This window comes from Ictalurus punctatus, chromosome 25 (genome assembly GCF_001660625.3).
Source record: "Ictalurus punctatus breed USDA103 chromosome 25, Coco_2.0, whole genome shotgun sequence".
NCBI lineage: Eukaryota > Metazoa > Chordata > Actinopteri > Siluriformes > Ictaluridae > Ictalurus > Ictalurus punctatus.
This window is the reverse complement of record NC_030440.2, coordinates 8,997,723-9,011,424: the sequence shown is the minus strand read 5'-3', so window position 1 is coordinate 9,011,424 and position 13,702 is coordinate 8,997,723. Positions and strand designations below refer to the sequence as shown.

At 36.7% G+C, this 13,702-nt stretch overlaps 1 protein-coding gene across 3 annotated transcripts; it reads right to left on the bottom strand.

Annotated features, from left to right (window-relative positions):
- Positions 1-219: 219 nt before the first annotated feature.
- On the bottom strand, positions 220-12,747 carry si:ch73-74h11.1 (desmoglein-2.1). 3 transcript variants are annotated; one of them, XM_017456228.3, is made up of 15 exons: positions 12,603-12,724; positions 11,558-11,657; positions 11,266-11,373; positions 9,369-9,527; positions 9,103-9,241; positions 8,795-8,964; positions 8,474-8,608; positions 6,872-7,057; positions 6,051-6,733; positions 5,722-5,864; positions 4,679-4,900; positions 4,324-4,563; positions 4,054-4,172; positions 3,448-3,762; positions 220-2,747 (listed from the first exon to the last, which is right to left on the bottom strand). In XM_017456228.3, the coding sequence occupies exons 3-15, from the start codon at positions 11,314-11,316 to the stop codon at positions 1,938-1,940; spliced, it is 3,372 nt and encodes a 1,123-aa protein (XP_017311717.2). In that variant the 5' UTR covers positions 11,317-11,373; positions 11,558-11,657; positions 12,603-12,724; the 3' UTR covers positions 220-1,937. The 3 variants fall into 3 exon arrangements, with proteins under 3 accessions (XP_017311717.2, XP_017311716.2, XP_017311718.2); XM_017456227.3 differs by lacking the exon at positions 11,558-11,657 and having other exon boundaries at positions 12,603-12,747; XM_017456229.3 differs by lacking the exons at positions 11,558-11,657; positions 12,603-12,724 and adding an exon at positions 9,671-9,800.
- Between the last annotated feature and the right edge of the window lie 955 nt (positions 12,748-13,702).

The window sequence follows — 13,702 nt, the reverse complement described above, 5'->3', positions numbered from 1 at the left end:
GCGTTGCCTTGACACAGTAAATAAGTGGGTAATGTGTAACTTCAAGCAATCATTATCTCTGCTGGAGAATAGTTAGGAAAGGCTCAATAATTAGAACTGTCTCATCTGTAGGTTACAATGCAATTCTTAATGGTTGACTGTTTATCATATTTGATCTAACTTGATTTAACAATAATATTCAGCGAGCTGGCTGTGTGATGTTTTTGGCTCACCGACCAACCGAACATGTGTTTTTGTTAGTGGCTATTTGCACTGCTTTTACTACTGACCTAAAGCAGTCCAGGTGATTTATTGGTACCAAACAGAGTTTATTGCAAAGAAAATTAACATAATTGTACAGGTATGCATTATGTGTGTTTTATTTTCTTTTATTAACTTTGGTATATTATATTGTTTTATGACAAATACAACAATTCAACTCCAAAACATCCAACAAAAATACTTATACACTATCTGTATAGCATCTCAAAAAAGCTTTCATGGAAGCACAGAATATGGAGACATAAAGGATTTTTAAATGATTTTTAAAACTTTAAGAATTTAATTAATGGTAAATTCACATTTGCAATAATTTGAATAATGACACAACATATTATCAGTGACAAGTACATCTTAGGTCACATACACAGTAGGGTACAACAGTCCAAGAGACCACATTGAAAATCTGTTGCCCCCGTCCCCCATTTATAATTTCATTTCTACTGACCGCCAGAGGCAGTGCTTTAAGCACCTGGATGTCCATCACATGTAAGTACAGGTCGAATGTTTGTATTAGCAGTCACCTGTGTCCTGGGTCATGTATGCCCTTTGCCCCGGTACTAAAGGCAGGTTCACCCCGAAGTGACCTCTTGGCAATCTTCTAGCTCCAAGCTCTGGCGGTCACCTGAAATTCATAGAACCGCGGTTACATATGTAACCATCATTCTATTTCATTTCTACTGACCGCCAGAGCCGGTGCTTTAAGCACCTGGATGAGTAATACCAACAAGGTCACGAGGAAGTTCTACATGCTATTTAAAAAGGCTGTGAAGCCGGAGGAAAAATGGCTGTAGCCACTGGGTTGTGCGAGACCACATTAATCCAAACACTTGACCTGCACATACAAATGATAGACAATTATAGCCTGATAGTGTTTCATTATACTGTACACCCCTTGTATTGGTACTATATAATGACAATAAAGTTGATTTGAATTGAAGTGAACTGTAATGTTGTAACATACTTAAACGAGTGTTGCTGCAAACAATATTTTCTACCTCATCCCAAAGACGTGCAATGAAGTTGAGAAGGGTTGAGCATTTGTTCAAGCCACTGCAGAAATAAAAACAAAATGTCTTGTTTAGGGAATACTTTTGTGACTATACACGTGTTGTAAGTGTCAAGAAAGTATCCATTGTAGTGTGGATAAACTTTAGCCATAAAGAGATGCAGTCTACTACACTACCACAGAGAACGGCTCCATGGATTCTCTATGGGAAGGATATTGATCCTTCCATCATCATCATAACAAAAGGAATAACAACCAGACAACTTTTTTCCACTGCACTCAGTCATCCAATTCTCCTCCAGAACTTTTGTTATTTGCTGACGTCAGCACCCGACATGCTCTTAATACATACTATTGTTCAAATTGGGTGTGTTTTGCCTGGTTAATGCTTATCTGGTTTTCACAATTCTGGCCACCCATCTGAACCACAAACTGTTATGCAACTGGTTGTTTCTTGATAAATATTTGTGCAAGAAAATTCCAGAATGACAGCGAAGGTAACTTGTCCTGACCATTTAAATGCTTTATTGAATTCTAAATGATCATCTAAATAATAATAATAATAATAATAATAATAATAAAAAAATCTGGTCTGACTGCCTGATATATAAATTAAGGGAATATGTCCAGTTGATGTGAAGATAAAGCGTGTATCTAATAAAGTGGCAAGTCAGCGTACATACGTTCTCTTCTTTGATTTGACCTGAGTCTTTGCTGGCTTAATATTCTTTACATTGCCCGACTCTACATCAGTTTTGTCCTTTGATTGCCCTGGTTGTGCCTCTTGAGGTAGAAAAACCTGGAGTTGTTCCCTGCCTTCCTCTCTCTGAACTAGCACAGAGGAAACAGCTAAGTTACCTGCACTGACACGATTTGGACAGTTGCCTAACATTATATTTCCTTGTAACATAGGCATCCCATCAATCAGATATATTCCTTGTTGTTCTACGGCGTTCTGTAGTACATTACCACCCTGGAGAACTAGCCCCTGAGTTGCTGCAAGCCCATTTATTAAGTACATTCCCTGTACAGGCTCTTCAGCAAAAATCACAGCACTTGGTGCCTGATGTTCCACCAGGCAGTACAAAGGCTGCTGTTGAATCAGCAGTGTTGGACTAGTACTTATGCTGCTTGATTTGTTGATAGTCTCGGTAACATTGGTGATTGTGCTTTGCTGTGGTGGTGGCTGATCAGATTTCACAACCAGATCTGCACCACTGGCTATAGAACTCTCACTTTTGATGCTGGTTTCCACTGACTTGACAATATGTTCAACTTCTTCTAATTTGGGTGGTGGAGGACTGCAAATTGTTGCTAAATTCACAAATTTTGTGTCCAAGTCATCGAGGAAACCCAGGTCATTATCTGCCTCAAGGATACTGAAGCCGTCTACGGAGTCAAGAGGATAGTACTGGCCTTCATCGTTATTCATCAACAGACTGTCATTGAGAGCAGGCCTGTCAGCCAGAAATCTTGCTTTCTGTAATGAAAGGTAAGAAATGATTCTCAGTATTTGTGGGATTACATGAGCATGTAAAAATAGGCCTACATATTAGATATGTCCTAATCCTATATATATATATATATATATATATATATATATATATATATATATATATATATATATATATATATATATATATATATATATATATTAATTATATATTATTAGATTTCTAAATACTGCTGATAACTGATTCAGTTCCAATACCCACTTAGTAACCAAGGAAATATGAGTCAAACTGAATCTATGGATACTTTTATTCATGCTTATTCTTATTAAGGACATTCATATGATGGTATTTCAAATGTGCTATCAGTTTTGCACAGCATTAATATAAGTAAACAAAAGCTGAAAACCAGCCTTGAGGAGGTGGTTCAGAAGAAAGAACTGCTCTTTACTATAACATCATTTTCATTAGGCTAACTATGCAACAGGCTAAAAAAAAAAAGGGAAATAATTCTTGTGATAGTCATAAGCCATGTCCAATCAGCAACAAGCTTGCAATGTTTATTAAGCACCTACGTTACCATTTTGAGCTCAGGTTCTGCAGTTTCTGATTTGCTGTTGTGTTTTTGGTTTGTTTTTGTTCTTTGCACTTATTGTCCACTGTAGCGTTAGCATTGATGATGTTTCAGCATCCCTACTACATATGAATAAGATGTATTTGATTTCCTACCTGAGAGAAATAGTCATGGAGATAGCAATCTGGCAGTGCAATCTCTTCATAAATATTATGCACCTTCTGGCGAAATGATGCAGAATGGAGAGTGTTTCTATGGGTAGATTCTAGAGCGTGCTGAGCTTGTAGTGTGTTGTGTTGATATTCAGACATGCTGTCAACCTCCATAACCCCCCTTTGTAGCTTGTTATTGAGCACCCTGGTATCAAAGCCCTGTGCGCTTTGCACCATGGAGGCCTTGTTGAAAGTGTTACCAAACGCTGCCACAGTTTGTTGGTCTGCCACAACGGGAGCAAACATCAGAGGCACCAACTGCAAAGAAGCAATACAAATGTTACTAGTGAAATGTATGTTATGGTAAAAGTACAGTATTGTTTCAGTGTTGTCAGATGAGTTGTTGTCTCATGAAAAATACTTTGGGTATGAAGTTTAATCACTAAGTTGGCAAGCAATTTGGCAGACAAATTTTAACCAGTCCCTCCATTTTGTTGGTCACTTTCCATATTAAGTTCAGTTGTTGCAACCAAAATCCACATTTATTATTTCTTTGAATGCTGTAGCTGCATCATAAAAATGTGTGAAGTTATAATAGTTGTAATTTACCTTGTCTTCCCCCTGGCCTTCAGTGTGGTATTCGATAAGATATTCTTTTGTATCGAAAGGCAGCTGTGAGAATTCCCCAAATGTCCCACACTGACAGAATAACAGCAACAGTGGAATCACTGAAAACATTGCAAAAAAATTGCAAAACATGCTATCAGTATCAAACAGAACACTGAATTCTGTGCATATTGTAACATCGATGATGGGCAGTGGTCTATAAAACAGGAGGAAACATGAAAATTCTGTATGAATGTTTTTGATTCAACTCACAGATGAGCAGAATTAGTGCCACAATAAGCACTCCAATGGCAGGAAACCCCAATTTGGCTGAAGAACCATGCTGATGGGCTAGTTTGAGGTCACATGTGCCACCTTCTTGACAGGTGCACACTTCTAATTGAAATTTTTGTTTGTCTTTACATCCCAAACCCTGCCTGTCAAAAATCTCCAAACTGAGCTCATAAAATCCTAGCCACAGAAAATCCTTAGCATGGAAGCTGACACTTGTTTCTTAAAAAGAGAAATCAGTAAATGAGTATTACACATTTTAGAAAATAATATACATATCTTCGTTTTAATAGTTAGAATGAATATAATAAGTTAGAATAACGGCTGTCTGCTTTACCATTTACAGGAACCATCTCCCATTTTCCATGAGTCTCCTCCTCTATCAGAACAAATTTATAAGGCTTTCCATTGGGATAGTCATCCTCATCGAATGCAGTCACGTTTACCACATTACTATCAGAACAGATACTCTGGAAGGTGCTGGTCAGTGTAGGACAATGGTCATTTGAATCCTGCACCTTTAGGGCTATTGTTCCAGTAGCTGTCTTGGGTGGCACATCTAAGTAAGTAAAAAAAAAAAAAAAAGTACTTAAAATTCTATTGCACACGTAGGGCAAATACAGTATAATGAGAGACAAAGTACACTAACAGGAGACTCATTTTAATAGGAACACCTGTACTGCTGCTCAATCATGCAATTATCCAATCATGTGGCAGCAACACAATGCATAAAATCATGCAGATTCAGGTCAAGAGCTTCAGTTAACGTTCCCATCAGCCATTAGCATGGGGGAAAATGTGATCTCAGTCACTTTGACCATAGTATGGTTGTTGGTGACAGATGGGCTATTGGTGAAAGATGGTGTTTTTTAAAAATCACCTGCTGATTTCTTGGGATATTCATGCACAACAGAAATTTATTTAGAATAATGCATAAAACAAAAAACCATCCAATGAGTGTCCATTTTGTAGATGGACACAGGCTTACCGAAACTGGACGGTTGGACAGGATTGGAAAAACACCACCTTTTTTGTTCCAATTATTCACCTGCCTAGTTTCAGTGAGTCTGCGCCCACTTTAGCCTCTGATTCCTGTTCTTGTCTGACAGAAGTGTAACCTGACATGGACTTCTGCTGTTGTATCTCATCTGCCTCAAGGGATGTTTTTTTGTTTGTTTGTTTTGCACAATTCTGTTTAAATTCTATATACTCATGTGGGAAAATCCCAGGTGATCAGAAGTTTCTGAAATACTCAAACCAACATCCACATCCCTGTCAAAGTCACATTCTTTCCCCATGGTAAGTGTATATATCATCCCTATTAAATGAAATACAAAATTCTTATTTTCTTGAACAAATTCTTAGCACAGTCCGTCTTGCCTCGTGTCATACAGAGGATTTTTGCGATGTAGGATCCATTAACGAGGGACTTTGACTCTCGATCTGGTATCTTCATCAATTTAATTTCTGATGTCTCCTCATCAATGGATAGCCAGTTCTCTGGATCATATCCTTTTGCATACCTGTGTTTGCAATTTAATATATGTCAATAAAGGCATTAAAAACTTTCCAAACACTACATTCAGAAGGTTTAATCTCTCAGAACATTCTTCTCACTGCTATAAGCATGGGATTAAATGTAATCTTGTTTTAAGGACTGCTGAATATAGATCCTGAAGTTGATTTATCAAATTTATCTTCAAACTTGCCTGACATTTTCAGCAATTTCTCCAGTATCAAGATCCAAGGCAGGAAAGGAACCAATGACCATGGGAACATGCATTTCCTCTGGGTTCTCTGACACAGGCAACTCCTTCACTGATGGTGAAAAGCCTGGGCCTTCAGGCAAATTGTTTATGCTGATTTTTACTGGATAGTTCTTTCCTCCTGGTGTTGGCTTTTTGCCTGGTTTAGAACCATGTTTAATTCCAGGTTTGGAGCCAGTATTGTCATTAGGTTTAGCTCCAGGCTTGGTGTCAGGTTTGACACCAGGTGCAACTCCTACACCAGCACCTGCATTTGCCCCAGCATCTACACCTGCATCTACTCCAACATCTATGTCTGTATTCACATCCAATCCAACCCCTACAGCTGTCCCTGCCCCAGCTCCTGCCCCAGCTCCTGCCCCAGCTCCTGCCCCAGCTCCTGCCCCAGCTCCTGCCCCAGCTCCTGCCCCAGCTCCTGCCCCTGCCCCAGCTCCTGCCCCTGCCCCAGCTCCTGCCCCTGCCCCAGCTCCTGCCCCAGCTCCAGGCCCAGCAATGATTACAGGTCCTTCAGGCCTGTCGAAATCAAAACTGAGACCCAAGGACAGTGCAGTTCCATTTATAAAAGGAGCTACGTTTGAAATGGCCAAGTCAAGATCCAGCATTTTGACCTTTTCATAATCCACAGGCTTCATGCATCGAGTAAGATAGCAGAGATGAGGAAAAGGAAAAAAAGAAAATATGATTAGAACAATTGAAATTCAGGAGCGTATCCCCCCCCCTCCCCCCGCAATAACAACAACAACAACAGCAACAAACATTTATACCTTGACAAGCTTTAAAATGCCCTCATTTGTTTTGGGGTCTGTTTCTATAGTGAAGAGTTCGTCTTCGTTACCCTTCACAATGTCAAAGACGGCCAGCCAGTTATCAGTATTCTTCAAATCTTTATCCAGAGCTTTGATTCTCATCACAACCACATTAACTGCACCTTCATCAATAGCACCAGTATACTAAAGTAGGAGACAAAAACATAATTGTCATAAGTAGCTCAACATAATTCTTTGGTAGAAAATTAAGCAACCTTTTCCCTGTCAGAACTAGTCCCGGTTTGTTTAGCCAATATTTACAGTTCATGCAGTAGACAATTTCTTATGCATAAATATTTAAGCATGCATCATACCTATTTATAATTTTATTCATTTGTAATTGTACAAGAGGGAAAATTGCATGTCGGTACCTTGTAGCTTCATATATTGGCCTATTTATCAGGCACAACTGCCATAAAGGACATTTTGTACGTGTACAATAACTGAAAGTTTTTGTACGTGTACAATAACTGAAAGTTATTGGATAATCCTCTGCTTCAACCTTTAGTGAAAAGGAACCAATATAGTACTACTTATAAAAAGATTTACTATTGCAAAATTGACAGTGATATTGGCATGTTAGTTTGGGAGGAGCTATGAGAAATAATGAAAAAAGTCATCAGGTGGTAGGGCTTTTTGCTTTTAGACCACCATTTTTAAATGTAATTACCTACCTGAATCTTAAAAACCTCACTCACAACAATTAAAGATACAATAAACCTACGATATTTATACAACCTCATATTTACACAACCACAATTCCAAAATATTTGGGACACTGTGTAAAATGTAAATAAAAACAGAATGCAATGATTTGCAAATCTCATGAACCTGAATGTTATTCACAATAGAACATAGCAAACATATCAAATGTTTAGACTAGGAAATGTACCGTTTTAAGAAAAAAAAAAAAAAGGTAATTTTGAATTTGATGGCCGCAACACGTCTCAAAAAGTTGGGATGGGGCAACAAAAGGCTGGGAAAGTAAGTGATATTAAAAGAAACAGCTGGAGGAAAAATTTTCAACTAATTAGGTTAATTGCCAGCAGGTCAGTAACATGATTCGGTATAAAAAGAGTATCTTATTGAGGCAGAGTCTTTCAGAAGTAAAGATGGGATGGAATCTGGATGGAAGTATATGTTGCTCTAAAACCTGTGTATACCTTTCAGCATTATGACTGCATATTGATATCTGACTAATGCTTTCAGAATAATGAATTAATACCTGCACTAGTCACTAATGCATCAGGAAATAATGTGTATATATGTACATACTGTATTTACAGTCTTTCAGTCATATATTAAGTCAATAATTATAGTAATATTTAAGTATTAACATCTTAGTTAATGATCTTGACTAAAATTGCTTTTCTTTTTTTTGTTTTATTATTACTGTTCAAGCAAACTGTATTTACATTCTTTGCTTTCTGTAGGAATAGAAATAAAGCTGAAATAAAGCTGACTTGAGTGGCAGGTGTAGTTAATAAAATGGTCAATGAGTATAGCTACCAGATTGATGAACATATTGTACTTTAAAATATTATAAATCTACTTTGTTACCTCATCTTTTTCAAGAGTAGGAACATTGTCATTTATGTCCAAAACCTTAATCTCCACCGTTCCAGTTCCTGTGTTACCGTTCAGTGCTCCATCCATATCTACACCTTGCACTATTAAAGTGTATGAATCATATACCTGTAGGAGATAAACCAGAGGTAAGAGACTTCCATTCATTAGACATTTTAAAGTTACTGTTACAAAGTTACAAAGTTAATGTTACTTTAAAGTTAAGATTGCTTAATTGGCCGCACACAAACAAACACACACACACACACACACACACACAATCATTCGTCGACAGATTATCTTAATATCACATACCTCCCTATCCATGGTGCGTTCTTTAACATAGATCTCTCCAGTATCTCTGTCAATGGTGAACATAGGGCCAGATTCTTCTGGAATTTGCCTCAATATACTGTATGCAATCTTTGCATTGGGTGTCCCCTGTTCATCTGCATCCTCAGCAGTTATCTGCATGACAGGGGTTCCTACAGTGGTGTTGGAAACATGCTATTGGGTATTAAAAAAATTTGCCACATTTTTATATAAGGAGGAAAAATCTATCACAGTCTGTTTTACAGACAAGGGGATTTTAGTTAAGGGAAGGATTCATAGTGCATACATACCTATTTTGCTGCATTCTGTTACAAACCCTTTGAATAGCTTAAACTTTGGGGGATTGTCATTCTCATCTTCAACCTGTATTCTCAGCTGAATTTCTTCCTCAGCCAGTCTGCCATCTTTGTACTTAGCAATCCCAGTCAGCTACAGTACGAGCGTGTATCATACAGATATCACTCAGTCAAGATTTTAAATAATGCTCAAACTTGTACATAACTGCAAATGGAAATTGCAAGTATAATTTCTGCAAGAATAAAAACTTCCAACTCACATTGTACTGTGCTACATTCTCTCTGTCCAGAATCCCTGTGATTCTGACGAAGCCGTTTTGGGGGTTGACAACAAATAGGTTAAATGGCTCCTGGTCAGCACCGGGCCCTCGCAGTTGGTACTCAAATGGTTTGCCTTCAGTTTCTTTATCAGACCTTATCTAAACAAATCAAAACAAATCTATTCTTCAGCCATCTAGCTATCCATGCAAGCATTAAACCCTTATGTATCTGGCTTGTGTCTCACCCACTCAGTCACTCAAGTTTAACAAGAGGAAGATCCTCCACAAGGTGGAGCACTTACCACGAACCCACGCCAGCATGACTTGACAAATAGACATTTCTTCATACTTAGATTTCCCAAATAAAGCCAGACAAATTCGTTTGAAGAATCTATTTAAACCCACAAATAAGGTGATGGCAAATTTGGAAATCTGGAAACACAATTTTAGCGTGAGTCAGTACATCCCCTTTTTGTTGATTGTCCATTTGACTTTTTGATTCTCTTTGTAAAGAAATCAAATGCTAATTTAAAATTTTTTAATTAAAATTTATGTAGTATAATGTTACTTTTTACATAAAAATTTAGATATTGACTACATTGGGGATGTTATGATTTACTGGGATAATACTGTATACATAAGCCAGTTTACATTATCCCAAAATGTAATCTTTCTAAAATAGATTTGGTCACACTAATAACCATCTTTAGATGACAGTTAGACAGACAGTTTTGGTGAATGCCCACATTTATGATGCTTTTGTGAATGTCACCACATTTTAAATCACCTTTTTTCTCACCTTTTTTCTCACCTTTTTAAAATCTTTTATGAATCTTGTCTTTGTCAACCCTATTTCCTTTTTCACTACTTGGAATTTGTCTACATTGTGTAAATGTATTTTTTGTATTAAAAAATTTGCTTTGCACCAAGGTTTAGCTAGAATAGTTTCTCAACTTAGGAAAATAGGAAAATATTTTCCCCATAAAACATCTTCCTTTATGTTGTTGTTTTACCTTCATTACCATGTTGCTGTGTGAAAGCAAACCAATTCTGGCATTTGAACCACAACAGGCTTCAATTATGCTATGAGGAAATATTCAGGTGATCCTCCCTTATAATCCTGTCTACTTCACCCAGGGTGTGAAGACAAACCAAACATCTCATCACATCACATAAATGATGCTTTGTGTCCTTGTTATTGTAAAACATGACCGTTATTAAATTACTCACCGTAGGACTAATCATACACTCCTGAGCAAAAAGTGTGCCAAGCCCAAAATGGCGAAATATTAAGCTTTTAATGGTCTTAACAGCACATCTTTGGTCAGGAAATTAGCAAGAACTTAGTATGTTACAGCTTTTCCCTTTGATTTCTTGAAATGTTTAAGGCTTGTGGCTAAACTTGCTGACAGATTTTTATTTTTATTTTATTGTATGTATTTAGTACACCCAGACATGTTAGTTTGAATTGGGTCAAAGTAGTTGTTCCCTGCAGCAAATGTAAATGAGCAAATGCTAGCACAGGTCTTAGGAGTGCATTTGTTTAAGTCTTGCTGATTTTCTGACAAATGATTTGTTGTTAAGACTTAATATTTTACCATTTTTAGCTTGGGCCTTGTTTTTGACCAGGAGTGTAGTTCTGTCTCATATATTTGGCCAAATGTAAAAAGTAAAACGTTTGTCCTTGTCCTTTAAGTTTGAAAAACTTGTAAGTCAAGTTCCTCTCTGATGTCCCTAGGGCGTATTTCATAGGCTGAGTCTTGCTCTGAACTCTAAAACTGATCTTAACATGTCAAAGTTATGTGAGAAAACTGATCTCTGTCTTCTTCCAGGCTTTTCTTTCATATATGTTCTCAAACCTAGATTTCACTTACAAGATTTAACAGTGTATGCTTACCTTTGAAACGAATTCTTGCTTTGTGTAGTCTACATTCTCTCTGAGTTTCATTGGTGGGAGAATCCACTCTCGCTTCTTTCTCTTGAACCCTGTTGCAGTTTTTGTTGCCTTAAACACAAATATTTAAGTTATTTCTACATTTATAAATGTGATTGTGTTTGTGTGTATTTGTGCGGCTATCTTCACTACAGTTCATAGAAACTTTTAGTATGTTGCTTGGCAAGTTTGTTTTGGCTTAGACCAGCTTTTACAGAAAAAGGAAAAAAAAAAGAATAATACAGCGATGACTAACTTGATTTTTGGAACCATCTCCTATTCAGCGTGTATATTCCTGCCTTCCGCCCAGTGTTCCTGACACATGCTCCATCACCATCACCCTGATAAAGCACTTACTGCAGATGACCGATTCAATTTACCAGCAGGTGTGTTACATGGAAATCACCAAACTGTGTTCACTATGCAATTCTATATAATCATTATTGAAAATACCATACACTATTATAAAAGTATGATGAAAGAATGGATTAAGTTGTTGATAATAGGATAAATACTTCTTTTATGCAAATTGTGGACTTTTTTTTTTAGCTACCTACATACAGTCTGCCTTTACTGTTTACTCTCAAACACAGGAACACACCTTACACCCTATCGATGTCCTACCTCAAAAACATGTGCCCTAAATGTAAGTCAGTAATACTGTACTCAAAAAATTTACCTACATTATTTCTCACTCAATGTATGTGACGTCTCGCTACATGCAAATGCCACATGAATGCTGATCTTTGTTTTCTTATGAAACAGCTGCATCTCTTTGACCATCTCTTTGTTGCTAAGCTTGCCCTAACAACAGGGTACATCAAACAATTTGTAGCACTAATTGAATAAATTGTCTGATTACATATGCATATGAGTTAAGCAAGGACATTTTTACTTTGGCTTCTTTAATTTTAACTACTAGTGTTTTCCCCCCTATAGGTACAGGCCCAGGATATATACAGAATAATTATGTAATAAATTTTATAAATAACATAAGAAAATTCAAGAATATTTAAAACTTGCACAGGTGTTAAATGATTGTGTTCTTCTTTATTATTTAACATTCACATTTAATAGTTTTAATACTGCTTCTACATTGATGAGTTAAATAAACTTTGAAATGCAAATGCTCATTTTGACATTTTATGTGTTTATAAAATATATACTTTGTTAATGCAAACCAAAAATATTAGGAAACATTCTGACTTCTGTGATTGTTCAGTACAGCTGACAAGTTTAAGACTAATTAAAGTACAAAATAAAAGTAGTAATGCTGTAATAAGTGGACTAATGTAACTCACCATAGCCATGAACATTAGCGAGAGCAAACAAAGTCTTCCAAGCTTTAGGAAAGCCATGATTACTGAGGGCCTGCAGTTAGTAGCAAGCACTCTCCACTCCTGTCTCTTCCCTCCCCTCGTTTGCTTCTGGCTGATAAGGACTGGTTGCCTGCTTGTCAGTTATAGTAGGGGAGATGCTAAGCATCAGGCCTGTGAATTAACACTTTCGGTTTAGTTACACCTACAGGTACAAGAATATTCATTTCTGTAGGATCCCTATGCAACTCCCCGCTATGAAATACCTATACCATGAACTGTCTTCCTATACGCATACTTTTATTCTCACTCTATCATTAGTTTGCCAAGTAGTTTTATCACTTTGTCATTTGGCATTTCATTCAAAAAATCCAAAAGCAGAGTGCTATTTTCCAGACTCTCTCTCTCTCTCTCTCTCTCTCTCTCTCTCTCTCTCTCTCATATATATATATATATATATATATATATATATATATATATATATATATATATATATATATATATATATATATATATATATATATATATATCTCATAAATTCATCTATAACAAATGCTAACAACTGTAGGCATGTCTTCAGCTTGTCCTCTTGAATCTAAAACTTACTCTCTAGCATTTTACTAAAAAAAATTCCCAGTGTATTTATTTTTTAAATCTTAATTTCCTCAGTAAATAAGTAAAGTGAAGTACATTTGAAAAAGCTTCTTGCCACAGTTTTCGCCGAATTCAACAATCTAAAATACTACACAATACAATGTTTCCTATTTTGACTTGACTTGCATTTAGCCCTACCGTTTTTTCATCCATCCATTCAATCTTATTTTCAAAAGTAATCATCGTACAGCTGTCATCAATGAAACTATTCTGATTAACCCCAAATAACCCCAACTGTCCCTGTATTATTTTATTCACATCTTCATGGTTTCATCTGACCTTCATGGTCCTCAAAGAGCTTACAAAGCATGCATGGCATTTCACTTGTTGAAAGGTATCAATCAGGAGAATGGTATAAAAGAATTTCCAAAACATTAGATGTACCATGGTACACTGTAAAGACCATCAAATAGAGAAAATAGAGCACTACA